Below are 21335 nucleotides of genomic sequence, written 5' to 3' on the forward strand. Positions count from 1 at the left end.
TTTATATCCAGAACTCGGTATTTGAGGAATGCCAGAATATGCGGACATGTTGCTTGAAAAGATGAAGTCAGTATCCCAAGAGAAGTTAGGAAACTACGTTCCTTTTGAGATGTGCAACTTAGAGTACGACGAGAAAAGGAAAAGTGCTATTGAGATGCACTTCGACGATACATGGATCTGGGGGAATCGTCTCATAAGGTAGTATTTCAAGACTTTTTGAAAGCTAAGAGATTTCACTTTTTGTGTATGCATTGTGGTTTCCATTGTTTCATCCTTTTCATAGAAATGCCTTTCATACATGACAATCCCTGTTAAAGGTCTTGCAATTCTTTGATTCTTTCTCGCTCATTGAACGGAAGTATTTTTTCCAGCATCAACCTGTTGAGTGGTTCCGCTATGACTCTTGCAAATGAGAAAACTCGACAGGTACATTGTGTTCCTTTTGCAGTTAATCATTATAAAAAGTAAGCGCCAAATGTGTGCATGATGCATCTGCCGCGACGCATGCTTTGCGCACCTCTCCTCTTCCAGTCGATAGTAGTAATCCAGTTGAGCGCGTACGGCCCTGAATACGTACATATGCATAAGGAGATTTCTTAGAATCCCGTATTTTGGAGATTAAAATTTGCATGGTTTCAACAATTTTCTTCACGTTGTCCTGCTACTGATCGCTTAATAAGGTGCCAAAAAATGCCTCACAGGAGCAGGGTATCTAAGCATCTCCGATAAATAGTCATTATTGGAAGTAATCTTTAAAAACAAGACTTCTGTAAGATAGGAGGTTTAGTGGTGATATCGGATCTAGCATTCGACAGTTCTGTGCTACTGACGGCCTATTGTGCAAAAACAAATTTTGCTGCATGCAATCGGCTGTGAGTTTCTATGAATCGTTTCCCGTGTTAATTGTGCAACATAGTATCCTGAAGATACAAAATTATTTTAATTACGTGTATTCAGTAAGTGCAGTATCGGCTTAGAACGTCTTTCTACTTTTTTAACACCTTCTTCGACAGTGTCGTAAGATTGTGAAAGTTTTTTTTGCTCGGCGTGACTTATTCTGAAAAATTATTTAGGAAAAATCATACAGTCGAGTAAAAACGACATGAAGCAAGGTTTAGTTGGGTAAGCAGTTGCGGTCGAAGCGGCGCGGTGGAAATAGCGGTTGAAATCTAGTTGGGACCATTGCAAACTGCCGCAGTAAACGGTGGTAGTAGGGGTCCTACCTCGAGTCCAAACGCTGTGCTAATGGCTGGCATCTCTCCGCGGACTTGGATCAAAGCCCCTTTGTAATGGAGGGCGTACGGTATTCTACCTTCCTCTCGGAATTACTTGATCTAGTTGCTTGCTTTTATTGCTGCTTGCTTTTATTAGTTTTAGCTTGCTACTGCGCCAGACGTAGGTGAGGGCATACTAACTGAAGATGATTCTGGTAATCTTTTTCTGGGGAAATGTCAACCTTATCGGCTTATTGATTCCCATGGATCTGCTTTTTAATCTCAATTTGCTAAGACCTTACGGTGGCAAACACGGTAAAGAGATTCCGTAGATTTTCCATCTCGTTTCCTATCATGCCTTACCAGAACAATTAGCGATGTAGTGAATCGTAAAGAGATTCACTGTCGTTGCTGCCTAAATAGCTGACTCTGCCTACCTACTGCCATCATGTGTTGCGTCATCGTTGAAAAGAATCCCGATGTCCATCGATAATTATGGAACTTTCTTAGATATGCTGTTATATAGTTCACGTGCTGCAAAGCGGAAATTGTTTTGGAAAATCAGAACGCACTCATTGCAATTTTTTAATAGAATCTTGAGGAGATGCATTATTATGTAAAGTGACCTCAAGTTTTCTACGTATTAGAAGCGAGAGAAATTTTCACGTGAAGTACGAGAAAAAGCTACATTTACTGTACGTAGGGTCATAGCAACGTCCCAAAATGTCGTCAGAGTAGGTAGAGGAGGTGCTATCGAGAACCGAAGCAACCTAGAAAAGAGATCGCAACATTTTGGCGATATAGAATCCGAAATATTCTTCTACTGGATTGGAGAGGAGAGGGCTTCTATGGCTCTTCAGCCAGCTGCTTTCTGACTAAAGTGTAGTGCTATACGAGCATTTCGCATAATGTAGGTGAATAAATTGCGCAAGTATGCGCCGACTTTGACACTACAATTTGATGCAATTTGCTTGTCGGGAGTGGGGTAATTATGCAGAAGAGTCTGTTTTTAAAAGAAATCCGTTTCTTTGCAATCCATTCGTTCATGGTAGGAAACACCTTTAAAGGCACGAAATGTAGTCGGGTCAAGACGACATGAAGCACGTTGCAGTTGCGTAAGCGACTGCGCTCGAAGCGGCGCGGTGGAGATAGCAGTTGGAATCGAGGCGAGACCATTGCGAACTGCAGCAATGAACGGTGGTAGTAAGGGTCCCCGCTCGATCCCAACCACTACACTCCTCCGCACCGCTTCGAGCGCAACCGCTGACGCAACTGCACCGTGCTTCATGTCGTTTTGACTCTACTATAGACGGTGTTTGGTCCTCTTCAAGAATAGAAAAGGAACAAGGTGTAGATCACGACTATGAGCGTAAGCACGCTCAATTCCGACTAGTAATCCAGGGAGCGCAACCGCTGATGAAACTAATCCCCCTTACAACGCCACTTATTACTGGTGGTAGATCCGCAGTGCGTCTGCGATTGTGTAGTTTGGAATGCTCTGCTGTCTATTTAAGTTACACTAGTTGTATTGCGGACGACGTTGCACGGCGACGAAATTGTTCGCGTTCTGTTGCGGAACAAATAGCATAGTTGGGGACACCGGTACTACGAAGGCTGTTTCTTCAAACCTTTTCTTTTACTCTTAGGTGAAATGGAATGGATCACGCTCATATCCGTGAAGTATACTCTTTACCTCCATCTATTCACTTAGGAATCCCAACATACTCATTTTCGTGATATACTGCCTTTAAACGCACTACTACTTAGCATTTTCTTCACTTACACAGAAATTACACATTACGGTGTGCGGGATTTCCCACTATTTGTCTCCTTTCCTCGAACTTTCCTCATTACGTCATATATGATCTTCTGCGAACAAATGACTAACCCATTCTCAAAGTAGTCATATTCGAATGTAAGCGCAAAGATGGATTAAACCATCGCATGAGCCTTTTTAATTTCTGCTGGCCTCATTTGTTTACTAGCTTTCAAGTTTTTGCTTTCTTAAATGGAAGGAGATTTTTACGTTGAACGGTGACAGGTGAGAGAACGCTTATTGTAGGATGGTGTTGGAGGAAGAGTTTGTGGTGTCTGAGATAATCGGAATGATCTGAACTTCTCGAAAGCCAAGGACTACTACATAGCACTTTAGCCAGCTATCTCTAAACTTCTTGAAACACTTGCCGTGTAAAACTTTGGAATCCCGTTAGGGCTTTTCAGTACAGTATTTTATACCTGCTTTTCAGTTAAACGCATGAACGCATATGTATTCACGTTTAAGATTGGATCATTATCATTATTTAGACGGGGGAGACTTTGACGAACCCTTCCTATCGTTACTTGTCACGATTGGAGGCAAATTTCTGTGCATACCTTGAGCACTTTCCCTTCACATGCATTCAGAGCGATTTGCTCTGCTGACTCCAGCGCTGAAAATCCATTCAAAGTCGAAACAGCCGAGACACTCTTTGAATGCGAATGCGAAAGCTCCTGGGAACAGACGGAACGTTGTTCACATAAACTAGAGTTAAGTGAAGAATGGGCTTGTACTTAAAGGATAAAGGATAACGTTTCTGGCGTTGATCAATCCGCTTGGAATGAGCCCTCACGTTCACTTCAATTCAGAATAGTTTGAGGTTTACGAACGTGTAACTGGCCTATACAATGACTTGCGGTGGCTAGCCGATGTCTTTATCCTCCCAGACAGGTCTGGTACCAAATATCGACCCCGGAGCAGGGTCAAGCGTATAGTTGGGAAAAATCCCTCCTAAAAACGACCCCCCCCCCCCCCCTCGCAGACCCTCCCAAAAACGACCCCCTCACCTCGTTCCTACCAGTATAGCTGCCCACACGAAGAACATTGAAATAAGAAACAAACACAAGGAAGATATGGAAATAAAAATGTTGGATCCAATAGAATGTCAGAAGATAGCACTTTTTTTTGGATTTCTAGTCGATAAAACTCTGAAGACATTGTGTTTTTGAAGTATCACTTGTTACAGCCTCTTTGTCTTTGTTGCCATTTATGAAAGTCTACATGAATAACCATTTCGAGAATGTTGTAGGAATATGACGAAGGAACATCTGGAAAGGAAACTAGTGAGAGCGAACTCAACCGTGTTTACATGCCAGCCATATAGGCAGGGTCAAGCGTATAGTTGGGAAAAATCCCTCCTAAAAACGACCCTCCTCGCAGACCCTCCCAAAAATGACCCCCTCACCTCGTTCCTACCAGTATAGCTGCCCACACGAAGAACATTGAAATAAGAAACAAACACAAGGAAGATATGGAAATAAAAATGTTGGATCCAATAGAATGTCAGAAGATAGCACTTTTTTTGGATTTCTAGTCGATAAAACTCTGAAGACATCGTGTTTTTGAAGTATCACTTGTTACAGCCTCTTTGTCTTTGTTGCCATTTATGAAAGTCTACATGAATAACCATTTCGAGAATGTTGTAGGAATATGACGAAGGAACATCTGGAAAGGAAACTAGTGAGAGCGAACTCAACCGTGTTTGCATGCCAGCCATATAGGCAGGGCCAAGCGTATAGTTGGGAAAAATCCCTCCTAAAAACGACCACCCCTCGCAGACCCTCCCAAATACGATCCCCTCATCTCGTTCCTATCAGTATAGCTGCCCATACAGCAATCAAAATTTGGGTATAATAATAAAAAGAATTTTAAAAAACAAATAAACGCCTAATAAATAAATTAAAATAATACAATATAACAAATAAATAATAAATTATTTTAAGAAATAGTAATGCTACAAGTAAAACAAAATACATATTGTAATGCAGCGATATTAATGGAATAAATAATAACTAGAAATTATATGTTCATGTCAATTATATGTTCAAGATGCCGCGTGACGTGTGCCAGATGGAAGAAGATCAAGAAAAATAAAAGTTTTAAACAATAAACAAAAGTTCGATCCCCGCCGGAACCATTATTTTTGCAAAACGAAAAAACAGCTGGAAAAGAAGGAGAACACCTTTTAAAACAATTTTCACACTATTTCCAACTATTAACAAACAATTTTACTCATCGTCAATGGAAATGAACGGGTGAGAGTTCGGTTATATAGAGGTTATTTTAGCGATTAAAACCAGGTCTTAATTGGAAATTACTGTTGGACAGGTCCGATTTTGTTACCTTGAAATAAACATGAATAACTCACTAACGAAGAGAAATAAGAAGATAAAGCTGGCTGCGTTGTGTAGAGGAAGATTTGCGTTATAAAACGGTTAAAAAATCTTCTACAAAGACCTTCTGGCTTTTTTTGAAACCTAGTTGAGAAAAAGTTGAGAAATTTGGCATTTTTCTCAACTTTTTCTCAACTAGCTTTTTTTAGAGATGAAACCTGCCTGTAAAAAAGCGAAAACAAAAATTATGATAGCAAAAATCTTCCTCTACACCATGCCTCAAACCGAATTCGTTTTTATAAACAATGAGCAGAGTTATGGAAATTTGTTTGAAGTCACACAGATTTTGACGCGTTGCCGAAAATCTGAGATTTCGCTCTTTTTCCCGTTGCGAGGATACGGTAGCGCCTTTGAAAAATTCGACTCCATATTTGGATAGAGCATCAAGGAAAACCCTTAACTGCAAATTTTGGCCTCTGTAAGTGTTCTGGCTTTCTCAAAAGCTAGTTGAGAAAAACTCGGAAATTTGAGGCAAAAATTGGGATTTTTCTCAACTAGGTTTCAAAAAGACCAGGAAAGCTGGAGACACCAAACTATGTAGAAATATAGAAGAAATCTCTCTCTACAGATCGCAGCCAACTTTACTGCATGAAATTCACTTTGAGCGTAGATATTCAGCAACTCGTGGAGCCTACTTTGTACTAATTTTAACCCTAATTGCGCCTGTAGATGTCTTTTTTTCGCTCAGCAGCAGCATCAGAATTGCTTTTTCGACTGAAAGTAAGAAGTTCGTCACTGTAGGATGAGAAATGTGCTCTCTAAATTCTTTTACGCCAAATGCAAAACCAGCAAAACTTTTGCAGGGATTGATCCCTGACCGTCACATTAAAAACAGCGCGGTATCCTGTTGAGCCATCCAATCTTGATGAATCAACAGCATCAGCCCTATTTCAACAGAGCATTTAATGGCCAATTAACAGATGTCCTTATCGAAGTCTTTGTAATCGCGCACAAATAAGTCTGCACTACACTTACCAACACGAGCCAGCGTACTTGCTTTTCATTGCAGCTATGCTTCTACTTTTACTTAGTGCTCTTACACTTCTGTTAACTTCTGAAGATCTCGTTTGTCATCCGTTCCTAAGCGGATTTTCGACGCTGCGTTCTCGTACAACTGCAGATCTTCAATATATTGAATTGGCTGTGACGAAGAGTGCCAAAGCACTGTGCAACCTATGAAGATTGCCTTTTATGGTACTCAATACGAAGTCACCTTTGGTTAGTTTCATTTCTTCCATATAAATTAGTAACACACAATTTTGTAGTGTAGACTGTAATTTTGCAATTTTGTTTTGTAGAACTGTAATTTTGTAGTGCTTAGACCTGATGGGTTTGACAAAAAGTCGATTTTTTGAAAGAACAAAAACTTCCAGGTAGTTAATTGCATTTAAAATAATGAGTTTCCTATTTTATCACATCACAACATTATCACTTTATTTATTATGCATCACATTTATTCAAGATTTCAATTGTTTTGGTTTGTGCTACCGAAGCGACTCCGACGTCATCAAGCATCAGTTAGAGCAGCAAAAAATGCTCTATCGTCCATTTTCAAGATTGGCTCAAAAAGCGCAGTAGTTTCATTAACTTTTTTTCTTAACTTTTTATGCTACAATAGTCTTCCTCAACTGCAACCGCGAGTCTTCTTCAATCGTTTATTCGAATATTAAAAAAATTTATTTATTCTATATCATTTATTTTCATATTAAACAGAACTCAAGTACTGAAAATGCATCATTGACATTTTTTCTTCTTTGAGACAACTCTTCCATTTTTTTAGTCGCAGATATCGGGACCTGAAAAAAAAAGCCTTAGAATACGTTTCATATCTTCTGATATGCGATAAAAACATGCCATTCACTGCTGATCATCTTTCAAGGTTCACCACTACTTCTGAAAAGAAGCAGTTTTCACTCCTGTTTTTCTGCTGAATGTCGCATACCTAAATTACACTTCATTTTGTAAACCTTAATATGTATTTGTTTGAAAACGACAACCCCGTCTTCATTTTCTCTTTGCTCCTTTCATTTTTTCTTAATTTTCCGACCCCCTCTTACCCCCCTCCTCCTCCTCCTCCTCCTCCTCCTCCTCCTCCTCCTCCTCCTCCTCCTCCTTCTCCTCCTCCTCCTCCTCCTCCTCTCCTCCTCCTCCTCCTCTCCTCCTCCTCCTCCTCCTCCTCCTCCTCCTCCTCCTCCTCCTCCTCCTCCTCCTCCCCCTCCTCCTCCTCCTCCTCCTCCTCCTCCTCCTCCTCCTCCTCCTCCTCCTCCTCCTCCTCCTCCCCCCTGATCCGACACCCCTCTTACGACCCCCTGTTGAGAAATTCTCAACACACGCTTGACCGGAGGGATGAAACGATTGGTGAGCACTAGGGCGGATTCTAATCTCCGGTCGATCGCACAGGAACCGGAACCTCTGAATTATGATCTGCTAAGTACAAACCCAGGGCGGGTGTGGTGTAGCGTTCCGCTAATTTGCGAAGCAAATTTGTTTGAGTTACAACCGGTATGGAAAATAGATCAATGTGATGGTGAATTTTAGAAGATGACAAAGAATTCTGTATTTTCGATTCTTTTATGATGATGATTCGACAGAACGGTCAAAAAGTGTTACTATCTTATTAGTATACATGTCACTACCGCGTAGTTCTCTTAAAATTCGATGATGCTAACAATTCTGCTTTATCATATTTGATTGATTTAGCTGTGCTATGTTTGGTTTCCCCGTAGAAGTCTGCTATGCATGGCAGAAGAATCGAGGTAATTCATTTTTCTTTTTTTTTAACGGATTTATGACGTTTTATAAAGGTGATGAGAAGAATTAGAATGGTTACAAATAAAGATGGAATAAGATACAAATGAGATAACGTTTGCATGAGAAGTATCTGATATTTTCAATCACTAATCATTCACTTTATCATTAATCAGGATAGAAAACTACTCAACAAGTCACTTTGCAGTGTGGTACTATAATATATTATTTTATCAGGAATTCTACATGTGTGCGATTTCAAATCGACTCCTTTTTATTATAGTGCTACTTAACTGAATGTTTGTAAGCAATACGAGAAGCAAAGTTCGTTTGTTTCTGTAGTAGACGAACTTAACAAACGAAAACGTGACTAAGTAATGTTAGCCCTTTCGGAACAGGAACAACGCTAGTATCAGTTATTGGTTACTCATGATTTTGTTATTGACAGCTCTCATTCATGTTATCACGAACTGGATCTTGCTTATCGTTTTCACAAAAACAAGTTATTCATTTTGGGTACGAATGGAAACATGCTGTGATGTCGCATCACATTCGTGGAAGAAGGATTGCGTTAACAATGCGGGAACCATCCAAAGACTTTGAAGTGCTGAAATTCTTCTTGTTTTTTTTCAGTTATTTCACTTCTTGATATGGTGGTTTTCTTTCAGGAGGGAGGTGAACTATATGAAAAGTATGGGAAGCAGCTCATTGCATTGAGCAACGTTCGGGTGCCATTAAGGAAATATGTCCAATGAACCGGTTTTTTTTTTTGTTCATTTGTTCCCTGCTATATTGTTGTCAGAAAGAAATCCAGAAAACACGAAAATTGTATTATATAAATTGTTTAGTTCATTTGTTCTTCAGTGTTAACACTTGACTGATCTATGAGTGCGTTGTGCGTTATAAACGAGTCTTCGGCAATGTCGAGTTATTATTGCATTGAAATGTTCATAAGCGCCACTGATTGTGGACGTACTCTATGTTGACGCTTTTAGTATGTTATGGTTGACTTCACTCGTTCAAATGTTGACATCATATATTCACATCGACAGTTCATAGATATCGGTTGGCATGGTGCTGCTAGGTCAGAGAATTGATCTGCATGGTGGGCCAAGAACTTAGACCTACCAAAATAACACAACTTATATTCATTCTTCAACCTGGTGAGATAGACAAATGGATACCAGCGATTACTTCTAAGTAGTATTAACCTTCTTAGCACGAAACTGGCGGCTCCATGCTGTTGAACACCGGGAATTCAACTAACTGCCTGAAACGTGCTGGTGAGATGTAGATTTCCTAGAGATGATCAACTGTACATCGAACATTTATTAAGGAATACAATTACGATAACATAATGCGAAGGCAGTGGACTTTGGTTTGAGAATATTGTGAGTATCATAAGCGGTGCAAAGGGTGGTATTCTGGCGCGCAGTTTGGTTCAGTTGATATAAATGAACGTGACGACATAGCGAAGGCGGCTACGATGTCACTGCACGATTAGAAGTCAGAAGGCAAACTTGATGAAAAGAAGTTTGGCATCAGTACTAGGTGTTCATCAAAATGTTATTGTTATGAAGTAGTAAACCAACAGTGATAACGACATGAAGTTCGGCACAGTTGCGTAAGCAGGTACGCTCGAAGCGGTAGGCGCGGTGGAGCGTAGCATTTAGGATTGAGAGGGGACTCTTGCTAGCATCACTCATCGCTGCGGTTAACGACTGTTCCACCTCGACCAAAACCGCTAGCTCCATCGCGTCGCTTCGGGTGCAGACGATTGCGCAGTTGCGCCAAGCCTCGTGTAATTTTGACACACTGCGGGGTGCGTATCGTTAGGTACCTGCAGCTTCCGCGACAACCTATTCTTAGGGGAAACGACTGGCAGCAGAGATCTTTAATAGCGCTGCGCAGCAGTTTGTAGCGTCAGTAGCGCATCGCGCTGCGTTTGCCTTATGCCCCGCCCGTCACATCGTCCATCTTCGACCCTCATCTTCTAATGAGGTGTGAAACATGCCTCGCGGGAGCACGCTATCTCTGGTATTGCTTCTGTACGGAGTATCGATCGCTTATAGAGATACAGCGTTTGCACACGAAATTCCAGAAATAGAAAATAATAGTGTTTTATTTGTGTAAAGCAAACAAATTGAAACTTTTACAAACTAATGCAGTATCTTACGTGCATTAAACACTGTATACAAATATGTCTATATCTTCTATATAATTTTTTTCAATCACATATCTGCGTTTTCCAATGACCAGATTTTCGTTTTTACTCCTTAACACTTCTATTTTGGAACGTCGTTAGCTTCATTTATGTTTTCTGATGTTGTTTTTTTTTTCTTGTACAAATCTTCGTTGTTCTCTCTTGCTCCCTTTTTGCTTAATTTTTAGCATTTTCATTCTCTACGTCTTTTTTCCACTTTTTACATGGCCGCGTTGTTGCCTTTTTGTTCTTTGAACCTTCCTAGAAGTCAATTCAATCACGTTATTGCAATACAAACACGGCCCATGACTTCATATCTTAGGCTAGCTGTGATCACTAAACCACGCCCATCCATAATCCATCACCACATCATGGATGGGCGTGGTTTAGTGATCACACCTAGCCTAAGATATGCCTGGTCTGGCCTATCGACAGCCTACTCTACAGACACTTATTCGGCTGCGGGTGCCTAGCGACGGCCCTCGCTGCGCAGCGCAATCAAATATCGCCGTTGTTAGTTGTTTCCTCTAAGGATAGGTTGTCGCGGGTTCCTAACGATACGCACCCGGTACTGAGCAAGGATACGCCTATGCGCGTAATTTACATCACGAACTCTATATTTGCCCACAGAGACCTCGAAATTGCAAGTCTCGTGATTTTTTAAATGGTTACTTGATTGGAAGAGAACATAGCGGTTCAGAAATGAATACCAATGAGTCTGTCGTCTATTCGCTCCATTTCCGTTTCGTGACTCAACGATGCCTTGTAGTTGGCTAATGGTCTCGTTGAACCAAGGCATTTCAGAAGAGCTGGAGTGGCTGCTGTTTCTGGGGTAATACCTAGAACATCACATTTTAGAACTACAACCTGAGTCACCCCCTTTAAACGTTGATCTTCAAGTCAATGCAGCAGTCAGCGCCTGCGACGCGGTACAGACGCCAAAATAATCCGAGACCTTGTGCAGTTGCCTAAACGAGGTCGGACGAAACTTGCGATTGAGATCGATGGTCTTGGTACCTTCGCTTGCTGCAATCGGACTAGAGGTATAAGGAAAGATCCCACATTTATCAGAGCCGCATACGTATTAACACCATACTTCAGGTCGTTTTGACTCGATTGTGAAGGTTTATCACGTACATCCAACCGTACTGCATACAGTTACCGACACCTGCCTGAAATCAGGTGATCGTGATGGGCTTGCCGCCCACAACGCATTTTCTCTGTTTGGATCTTCTTCCTTGTGTTGGTGTAATTTACACCTTTCTTTCTGTTCTTTAAGCTTTTTGTTATGCAATAATAGCTAACCATAAGTACAATTGATATATTAACAGAGTGTTTAAAGTTGCTCTAACATATTTGTTTTCATGAAAATCCAATTGTTTTTCTGAGATGTGTAAGCGTAATGTAAGAATAGCAATAGGGTAATAAAAGGAAAAGTTAAAAAGGATAAAGTTTCAGGCGTTAATCAATCCGCTTGGGACGCGTCCCCACATTCACTTCAATTAAGAATCGTTTGAGGTTTACGAACTTGTAACTGGCCTATACAATGACTTGCGGTGGCTAGCTGATGTGCCAAGTCAGTGCTTTTATCCTCCCAGACAAGTCTGATACCAATTTATCGACCCAGGAGGGATGGAAGGTTTGGTGAGCACTAGGGCAGGTTCGAACCTCCAATTGATCGTGCAGGAAGCAGAACCTCTAACCGCTACACTACACACGCCCTAATAGTGTAATAAGGGTAATAAAATGTGGAGAACTGCCTAAAAAAGAACATTTCAACCTTAGCTTGGCCTAGAAGATAGTTTTTTTTTTAGCTCAGAGTAATCATGTTAGCTTAAAGGCATCACCCCAAGAATCTGAGGTGGTGCAGATTTCAGGTGGAGTATTCGTATACGGGATGAGAGACTATGGAGAGAGTGGTGATTCCGTCCATTTCTTCCTAACTGCCATAAAAAACGGCCCGGAAGATGCGGCGCCGCACAAGGCTGGCGCGCTCCAGTCGAACTCCTTGTGGAAAGAAGTGCCCCAGAACGCCTGAAGCCGTATCTTCCGGGCCGTTTTTTTACGGGAATTAGGAAGAAATGGACGGAATCACCCCTCTCCATAGTCTCCTATCCATATACGAATACTCCACCTGAAATCCGTACAACATCAGATTCGTGGAGTGATGCCTTTAAATTCGATGTGTAGTTAGCACCAGCGCACCACTTCGAATGCGGCCGCCTACGCAACTGCACCAGCGTTAAGTTCGTTTTCACGCGACTGTAAGAATGAATACTCACTGTTTAGTACTGCAATGTCCCGCTTCATAGACTGTATTACAAGTTGCCGCTTTGCGTATGTGTCTGCATCTCGATCTCTAGCCATTCGGTACTCCATTATCTAGAAGAATCACCTGATTACAAGGGTTGGTAAACGTTTTACTTATCATACTTCAGAAATGTTGCGGACTAAAATTACTTAAACTAAGACAAGATTACTCTTAACTAAATTATATAAATAGTTGGAATTCTGGTGCGAATCTCTCCTATGTACCTTCTCCTTGATAATGTTGATGTGATCGTTTCGAAGACTCTCCCGTCCGTTCAACCGATCATTTATTTGGGCGATGAGTTGTACTCGACGATTTGGCCTGAGCACATTTCGATAGTTTTGGTGAGTGTGCTGTAAACAGTCTAAAGGCTCCGCCAACCCAAAAGATACCTATTTTGACTTTCTTACGGACCAGAACGAGTTGTGATGTGAAACAAACTCAGCAAAAGTTTCGCTGTGAGTAGACCTCGTCGAACAATTTGGATTACGTTTCTACTCAGCTTGCCAGATTTCGTATGTTGTCAAATGGTTAATAATAACTTAGCACATTTTGAGTGGTAGCGTCTTTTCTTATGAAGAGATGAAACCCTAACAAACAAAAAACTGTAAAGAAAGAGCCGTGCTTTCGCTGATTTCCAGTAGCAGTGAATCAAAGGGAACATACCACGAGTTTGAAGATTTGGGACCTCTCAAGGAAGAGATAGGGTCAGGGTTGTAGATTAAGAGTATGAGCGCGACGATGCCCAATCCCCCTAACTTCCTGCAAAACGGCGTGGTAGACGGCTTTTTTTTTGTATTTTTTCCTTACGAGGTTTTTACCTACAATGTCCCACGGTCCGCGTCCACAAGGGAGCGGACAATAGCCAACGAGATTTCCCCTGCTTCAAGTAAAACCGTTGCATATTCTGCGGAGGGAACCGAAGCGAACACAAAGGTCACTTACAATTTGCCTCGTATAGAATAAGTCAGTACGGTAGCAGGTTAGTCAGTAACGGTTAGACGCATGGAAAATTCGCACAGGAAGACAGTTTCTCGCGCTGGACGAACTGGTAGGAAATGAACGTACTCACGCTTCATCAGGTTTTTCATCTTCTTCTGAATTGCGAGCATGTGCCAACCAAACCGTTACTTTTCGTTACTCTTGAGTCGATGACTTGATATAGAGTGGTCAAAACGACCTGATGCTCGGTGCGATTGGGTAAGCGGCTACGCTTGAAGCTTAACGCTTATGACCGAGCGGGGAACCTAGCTCGCACCAATCATCACTGCGGATGCCACTTTGATCCCAGCCGCTAACCCTTCGAGCCCTACGCAAGTGCACCGTGGTTGATGTCGTTTTGATCCAACTATATATGGTCAAAGCCATATTGTTTGTAGTGAAACATCTCGTAGGCGGTTACGTACAAAGTTTTCAATTGCTCCCAGATGAGAGCCGAACGCAGAGTTTGATGAAGTCCCTTCGCGTAAAAGTCTACCGTAGGTCCATCAGAAGCAAAAAGGATCGACGTTTTGATAGGACTGTGGCTCTCGCATTTGGTTACTGTGCTCAGTCATCTTCCAATTACTTGAATAATCACATGTATAGCTCACTCAGTTTCACTTCTAATACCTGCAGTTTTCACTAAATCATTTTCTTTTTTTGGACTTCTCTTCTTTTTTTAACAAGAACAGTTGAAGGAGCAGTTTTCGGCAAATGTTTCGCGAAGTGAAGTCTACAAATGTACTCCAAAATAAATTTTTAAGAAAGAAGAGGAAGTAAAGTTTATGCAGAAAGTAGCTTACATTGCAACCGCTTCCAAAACGTTTGTTTGCAAGCTGCAGTGCGCTTCGAAACGAGTGAGCAATCAAGTGAATAAATACACGGATGAACACACAGAAAAATGCACCTACCAGAATTATTACATAACGGATAAAGGAAAGGCAAATCATTATATAAAAGGTAAAGGACGATGGACCGAACATCTTCCTTGGAAATCAATAGAAAGAGGTTTTCTTTCGAAAGCATGAAGACATTCGGAAATCACTGCAGCACATTACACTGAGATTGCAATTGAATTGAAATTGAATTGTTTTCGAAAGAGAAAAGAAGATGCATTGAAAAAGAGATGAACTCTCTCTTACCTCAACTGTGTGATTCTATGTTTGTATCTGGCAGCCATCCTTCTTCTGTGATATTTTCTGAACTGAAAGTAGCTTGTCATCCTTGGCATGAAGATGGAGGGTGAGAAAACTCACCGCTCGCTGTATCACTTTTGCTGCTTTGTGCCTTCGCTCATTCTCCATCCTCTCCTGGATCCCCTCGCTTTCACTTTTCATCATCTTTGAAGGATTTTCAGACTCTTTTGCCAGGTATTCATTGACTTTTCGAGCTGGCAATTGGAGTATGTGTTCGTATTTCATTAGATCATATGCCTGAAACGAGTTCAAGGAAAAAAGCTAAGATTGTTTGCACAGGTCAGCGAATCAAATAAAGTACAGGAATAAAAGGAAATATCATTGATCATCTGAAAGAGAGCATCGAAATCTTATGTTAAAAGTGCATGGAAATCAGCAGATTTTTGGGACTCGCTGAGATTCCGGAGCAGTTGGGATTTATGGATCAAGAGTGCACAATGTTAAGTCAGTCCCTTCGTACCTAGAGTACATCATAGCCAGAAAAGCATAAAATTCAGCATAAGCTTTGTCTTAGTTTCCGTGTGTGGGAATAGTATGAGTGGTAATGCATCACACAATGCCCATATCACTGAAGATCAGAGATGACTTAATCTAGAAAGACACTACTTTCATTACTGATCGAAGTGGTAGTGTTCTTCTGAATTAAGTGATCTATAACCTCTTGATTATAACAGTACAGATTTTTCAACCTTCCGTCTTCGAATCGCTTTCAATTCCTCGATCAGTTCGCTGTTGTGCAATGAGATGTCCTGTAACCCTCTCCATTCCGAACTTAAAGATCTGCTGTTTAAATTGATCGTGTAAAATAGAAGAAAACCCCTTGAAGCTCACATTCTTCTTGCCTTTTCAGCCAGTTCTTCGTTATGTTTTAAATGTTTTCGCCACCAGTACTGCATGTGAACCGCTGCGGACTCCTGGAGAGCAAAGAAAAGATCCTCTTCTATGTTAAGGTCTGCTGTAATTCACCAAACGGTCTACTATCACGATCTTATTTCTCCTCACCCGCTCTCTTGCCGTGGACATTTGCGAGGTTGTCGTAAAACAGTGTAATTCTGTAAGAACAAAATTGATTGTTCAAAGCTATCCAATTTGTTGCAGTTGTTACAAGAAAGAAAGAAAGGTGGTGAGAAATGCAAGGACAAAGTCGCTTCAGAATTCTACTGGTGAAGCTGTGCGTCAGGGATGGTATCCATGGCTACGACTCTCCTAAATTTGGTGCGCAATCGGCTTTCCTCATTTCGCAGCTTTGCTTCGAGCTTTGCTTTTGCTTCGTATAAAAATCATCGCGAAATTATTCTTAGGAGAGAATATTGAATTGCATTAAGCTTGAGCGTGACGGTCTTCATTGCTTGCGAGAAGACAAGAATTTCAGTCCAACAAAAAAATCTAGAAAAAAAAGTTATCTTAGGAAAAGAGGAAAAGAAGTTTACCTGTAAACTGTGAATATCTCTGGTCAGTGATTTTGTTGAAGGAACTCTCTCCCTCGTTGGATGGTTTAAGATTTTCAAGTGGAAAAAGATAACTTCTGGTACTCCATATTCGACTTAGTGAGCTGTAATGACAGCATGCCAGTTTTGTTAGTTGTGAGCAAAGTTTAGAAGAAGAAATGCACGACTGATTGGAAGAAATCCTGCCGATCAATCTATCGAATAAACGAGTATTGCAGTGTCCATAGAAGTAGTAAAGCATGGGAAATGGAAAAAAAATATCACATCAAGGTTTCCAGATTTTCAAGAGTGCCTTATTGTTGGATTTCCTTTCTTAACAATTAACACATGCTCCTAATTCAGATTTTGTTCAAATCGCTGCGAGCCTGCAGTTTTTAGCAGCGGTAAACCATGATTGTTACTAATATTTCATTTTGGGGAGGGCTTTCGCCTCCTTCATAGCCTGAACAACAAAAAAATTCAAACACATCTAAATTGCACTATCATTACATTGATTCTAAGCTAAATTGTCACAACTCAAATTCCGCTTCGGAAAATGGACGCTGGCAAAATTGTGCGTCTGATAGATGACGCTTTGGTTTCTAGAACTACGCTGTCTATTTTAGACTCGCCCCTCCCAAGGAATAGGCCGTTGGATGTGGCGCAGGACTATAGGCAGCCTATTGGTTGAGGAACAACTGGGAACCGTTCTTACCAAGCTTCGAAACACTCTCAGAAAAGAAAGTGTTGGCGAAATGTTGTTTATCACTTGACGGTGAAATTCATGCTCTACAAGGTGGAATTATGATGATTTTTCTGATTTCGATTTTCGACGCCTTTCTTTCTTTTAGTGGCCGCTTAAGATCTTAAGAGATGAGATAGGTGTTCTGCATGGAAAAATTGCAGCGTTTGCGCTTCAAAAACGACGAGATCGCACACCGGTCGACCAGTTGACATAGGTGGATGCTATAATAATATAATAATATAATACAATATAATAATATAATAATATAATAATAATATAATACAATACAACTGGATCATAGATATCGTGAGAGCAAAAGAGATACAACTGCAGAGCTGTGGGAGATGTGGTGCTGGAGCCACGGGTTTGCCACCAATTTCATTTCCTCCTTCACTATACAAAACCATTGCAAATTTAATGGTAATAAGCTCCGCTTATTCGCCACTCCGATCTCAATAGTTCTTTCTCGCCTTAACACGCTTTCCTTCCTGGTTATTTTACTATGATATGAAAAAATTACGTTAAGCAAGTCTCCAAGACTGTGAGAGTGGTGAACATCCACCTGCAAACTGCCGCAAGCAGCAAGCAGTCTGTGATGGTTCTTCCGAATACAACATTGTGTCGTTTGCCCTCTTTCCGAATTCAACGTATCAAAGGGGTGTCAGGTGTCAGGGACTACTGACAGGTATCAGGGAAATTGTGAGCTATCAGGGATTAACTGCGTAATCATACACATGCGAGGATGAGTGCATTAGCGAACAGAAGTCCCCAAAGTATACGAGCACATGGAAAGAAAAAGAAAGAGCTCCTAGATGGTTTAGTAGAACCCAAACCATCCACACTCCTAGGCTTGTTTGGAACTGCTCCATAAAAATGTCTCCTTCAAAAAACGATTCGCTCGTGCGAACTCAATATGCAGAACATTGAAAGCGTTTTGGATAAAAGCTAGGATCTGAGAATGAATTGTAGTCAAGAATGCATCCCTCTGATTAGCAAAGAGGAGCCATATCAACAAAACCTTTGCTGATCTGACCTATGGGTTCATTATTCTCAATTATTATTAGCGTCAAAATTTCAACGACCGCTGATCCGCACAGCTTTACAGCTATCGTTTTTATAAGGCTTTTTTTATTTCTTTATATTTATATATTTTATGTGTTTTTTTTAATTTTTTTATAAGGCAACAACATCTTCGGTCGGATCAAAATATGAATCGCGGTTTAGTTGCTGCAGTGCGATCGCTGGTGCCACACCCTGCTTCATATCGCTTTATCCTATACCGAGCCGACTATATATCCATAAGAGAACATCACTTGTTTTAATTCTCCAAGCTCTGAAAAAGGCGACGGCGCTGAAACGCTGCCGTGAAACAAGAGATCAATAACAGTTCTGGTGCTCTTCTCAAAAGAAATCTCAGTTCTTTTTTTTATTGCTCCCTTCATATTTCATGATCACTGTGAGGGATTGACATTCACTGCATTGACAGTTTGTTATTATCATGTGTGTGTATGTATGTATGTATGTATATATATGTGTGTGTGTGTGTGTGTGTGTGTGTGTGTGTGTGTGTGTGTGTGTGTGTGTGTGTGTGTGTGTGTGTGTGTGTGTGTGTGTGTGTGTGTGTGTGTGTGTGCGTGTGTATGTGCGTGCGTGCGTGTGTCGAAATTCGAAAAAGTGGGTGCGACGGGGTCAGATAGCTACAAAATTCACTGAGGGGGATCCCACGGCGTTGAATTGGTTCGCCGGCGCCAGATAGGTATAAAAGGGCGTATGACGGATCAACTCGGCGTCGGATTCCTGCACCGACGCCAGAAGGCCATAAAATGGGCTGCGACGCGCGGCGTCGGATTGGTGCGCAATAACTTCGTGTGCATGACGCAAAAGACAGATGTTTGCAGCTTTTTGATAGCAGTAGTCACTGGACGCTTTTTTTTCACCTTCATGACTCCTCCGCGTATCTGTTTCTCTGTTCTTTCGCCTTCGCCGTTCTCAGAAAGTGGAAACACGCATGCAGACGACTGCTTAAATAGTAGCAAGATGTTTATTTGATCTGGAACGTTATCTTTATCAGTAGGATGATGTGTTTCAAGTCGTTTTATGCCAAAACACCATTTTTTGATAACTGTTTGGTGAAAACAGGAGGAATACCCATATTTCGAGTGATACTTTAAAATTTTGTCTATAATATATTGGTAAAGAGTGTTTCAAGCTGAGGTTCGAATGTTCTCCCAATGTGGAACTGATCCCTTTAGAAAGAAGACTATAAAATCTTTCGCTTTTAGTTATAATATAAAAAAGGAAGGAAAAGGAGATACACAAGTCCAATTTCATAGAAAACGGCACTAATATTAATTTTCGTTGATCAGTGAAGCTGAGCGAAGCAAACACCACAGAAGGTCTGAAGTCCGGACGTTCAGACTGGTTCAAGAATAATGCTTGAACTACAATTTTGAAAGGAAACAAAACGTCTCTGAATCTTATGACAAAATAAGAGCACTGAATGCAAATTAAGGAAACTTGTGTGAACCTACTAAGTCAGATGGGTGTGTACAACAGATATACAGAAATTCATTACTTTGCAAATGACATTTTGCCATAGAGTTAGAAAACAAAAAAAAATATTTGCATAAACCAATCGTACGAATCGCGAATTTCGTCACTATCGATCGAACAGTAACCCAGAAAAAATCAAGAAATCCTTCAGAGAAGTAAGCGAATATCAGTTGGTTTTGCTGAATAGAAGGCGTCGAATACCCCGAGTCAAGGCGATAGGCAATATAGATGGGGAAAATATGTTGAAAAAAGTGAACACAACGGCACCCGAATGAAGATCATCATTGGGTGTAGCAGGGTCATAAAGATCTAAAGCTTCGCTTACATACATCATGCTAATAATAAGATCTCTGAGACAACGAAAATCTTGACTAGACACTAGAATCTAAACGAAATGTGCAGTATGTCGTCATAAATTGTTGCACGTCACGAAGCCGTCCGTATCGAATGCGCGACAGAATTCGGACAGATCAGCCAGTCGGTGATTGTCAATGGTACTCATTGCAGACATTCTGGAAGAAGAAAACGAGTTCAGTACTTCATGGTTACAGGAATAATAGATAAAGTGCTTCATAAATTTGGCTGGGATGCCACCAAAGGACATTCGTTGCATTGAGGTTGTCGTTTTGTTGTTTTCTTAGCCAAGACCTGTGTTTTGTTTACCGACTTAACGCTGACGTCCAGTTCCGAGACTTCAACGAACAGCTCATTTTTACGTTCTCTCTACCCCAGAGTTGTGCGTCAAGAAGCCGTGGCAGTGTATTAAAGTACAAAAAGCAATAATCTCCGCAAACCCTTCATGATTACCGGGTGCGCATAAAGTTGCCTAGACCAATCAAAATTGAGTCACTGTATTTACCTAACGCTGAAATTATTACAGCCATCTTCTCCTATAGTCCACTTCCAGTCCACATCAATCTTTAACGGTGCAATCAACTTCACATTCAGCATTTTCTTGTCGTATCCATCTAGAGCCAACCGTAAATGTTCATCTTTCTAAACAAGTCCTTGGATTTTCTCAGAAACAAAATATTTGCAAATATGCCTGGTAAGTTTCGAGACATCCTCACATGTCCAGAACTTGGCAGTTGGGCGTACGTGAAGGCATTCCGCCATCGAGGTAGCTCTCGATAGGTTTGCGGATCTCGTGCCAAATCGGCATTGGTGCCACCGTTGCAGTGACGACGACCATGACGATTACCACACGTGGACAGGTGCCATCTAAGAATTTATTTACTTCCTTTATTGAGAGGCACAGAAGAGTTCTTCTAGTAAAAAGCTACGCAAGTAATAGTCTTCTAATGGATTTAAAGGCGAAAGAATGCCTTGAAAACAGTACCGCTGATTACAAAATCAATACCTGACGGCAACCTTGTCCCAGTGCTTACATCGCAGCGCTTCAGGACCATTCCACCTGTAGGTGCGACTACCGATCAGCTCCCATTGTTCTTCTCCGTTCTGAATTTTATAGTATTTGTGTGAAGCAATGAGTTTACTTATAAACGGGTTCTGTGAATAAAAATTTGGGCGATGTAGCCCAGTCGATAACAGCTTCCTCTGTGGCTTCAACATAATCGATCGGAGGTTCGAATCCGCCCAGCGCCAACCAAGCCTTTCATCCCTCCGGGACGATAAGTTGATACCAGACCGTAGTAGTGATTTTTATGAGCTGCACACGAGGTGGTTAAATAATTGCAATAATAATAATTATATAACTAATTATTTAGCAACCTCGTGAACAGTTCATC

The 21335-nt window shown here is 41.1% G+C and overlaps 3 protein-coding genes across 6 annotated transcripts in view; 2 read left to right on the forward strand and 1 right to left on the reverse strand.

Moving 5' to 3' along the window:
* The window catches only part of RB195_010211 (uncharacterized protein), a gene marked incomplete at both ends in the record, with an annotated part of 15791 nt that extends 7608 nt beyond the window's left edge, over positions 1-8183 (forward strand). The window contains 3 exons of one of the 2 annotated variants that reach the window (XM_064191102.1): positions 27-198; positions 372-426; positions 8124-8183. In XM_064191102.1, the coding sequence (XP_064048684.1) occupies positions 27-198; positions 372-426; positions 8124-8183 (287 nt within the window). Of the gene's footprint in view, positions 1-26; positions 199-371; positions 465-3617; positions 3769-8123 lie in introns of those variants that run through there. The other variant, XM_064191101.1, reaches the window with a different exon arrangement.
* Positions 7311-21206, reverse strand: RB195_010212 (uncharacterized protein; the record flags this gene model as incomplete). Of its 3 annotated transcripts, XM_064191103.1 has the most annotated exons (10): positions 7311-7365; positions 7481-7705; positions 9182-9269; positions 11085-11213; positions 12657-12756; positions 12910-13038; positions 14923-15099; positions 15552-15633; positions 15694-15776; positions 15865-15885. In XM_064191103.1, the coding sequence occupies 10 exons, from the start codon at positions 15883-15885 to the stop codon at positions 7311-7313; spliced, it is 1089 nt and encodes a 362-aa protein (XP_064048686.1). The 3 variants fall into 3 exon arrangements, with proteins under 3 accessions (XP_064048686.1, XP_064048688.1, XP_064048689.1); XM_064191105.1 differs by lacking the exons at positions 7311-7365; positions 7481-7705; positions 9182-9269; ... (2 more) ...; positions 15694-15776; positions 15865-15885 and adding exons at positions 20018-20099; positions 20447-20583; positions 20658-20808; positions 20948-21159 and having other exon boundaries at positions 12598-12756; XM_064191104.1 differs by lacking the exons at positions 7311-7365; positions 7481-7705; positions 9182-9269; ... (5 more) ...; positions 15694-15776; positions 15865-15885 and adding exons at positions 19997-20099; positions 20447-20583; positions 20658-20808; positions 20948-21045; positions 21195-21206.
* On the forward strand, positions 11133-11982 carry RB195_010213 (uncharacterized protein; the record flags this gene model as incomplete). The annotated part of the gene is made up of 4 exons (XM_064191106.1): positions 11133-11206; positions 11284-11417; positions 11476-11556; positions 11882-11982. The coding sequence occupies 4 exons, from the start codon at positions 11133-11135 to the stop codon at positions 11980-11982; spliced, it is 390 nt and encodes a 129-aa protein (XP_064048687.1).
* Positions 21207-21335: the final 129 nt, after the last annotated feature.

The sequence above is a fragment of the Necator americanus genome, chromosome III (genome assembly GCF_031761385.1).
Source record: "Necator americanus strain Aroian chromosome III, whole genome shotgun sequence".
In the NCBI taxonomy this organism is placed as follows: Eukaryota; Metazoa; Nematoda; class Chromadorea; order Rhabditida; family Ancylostomatidae; genus Necator; species Necator americanus.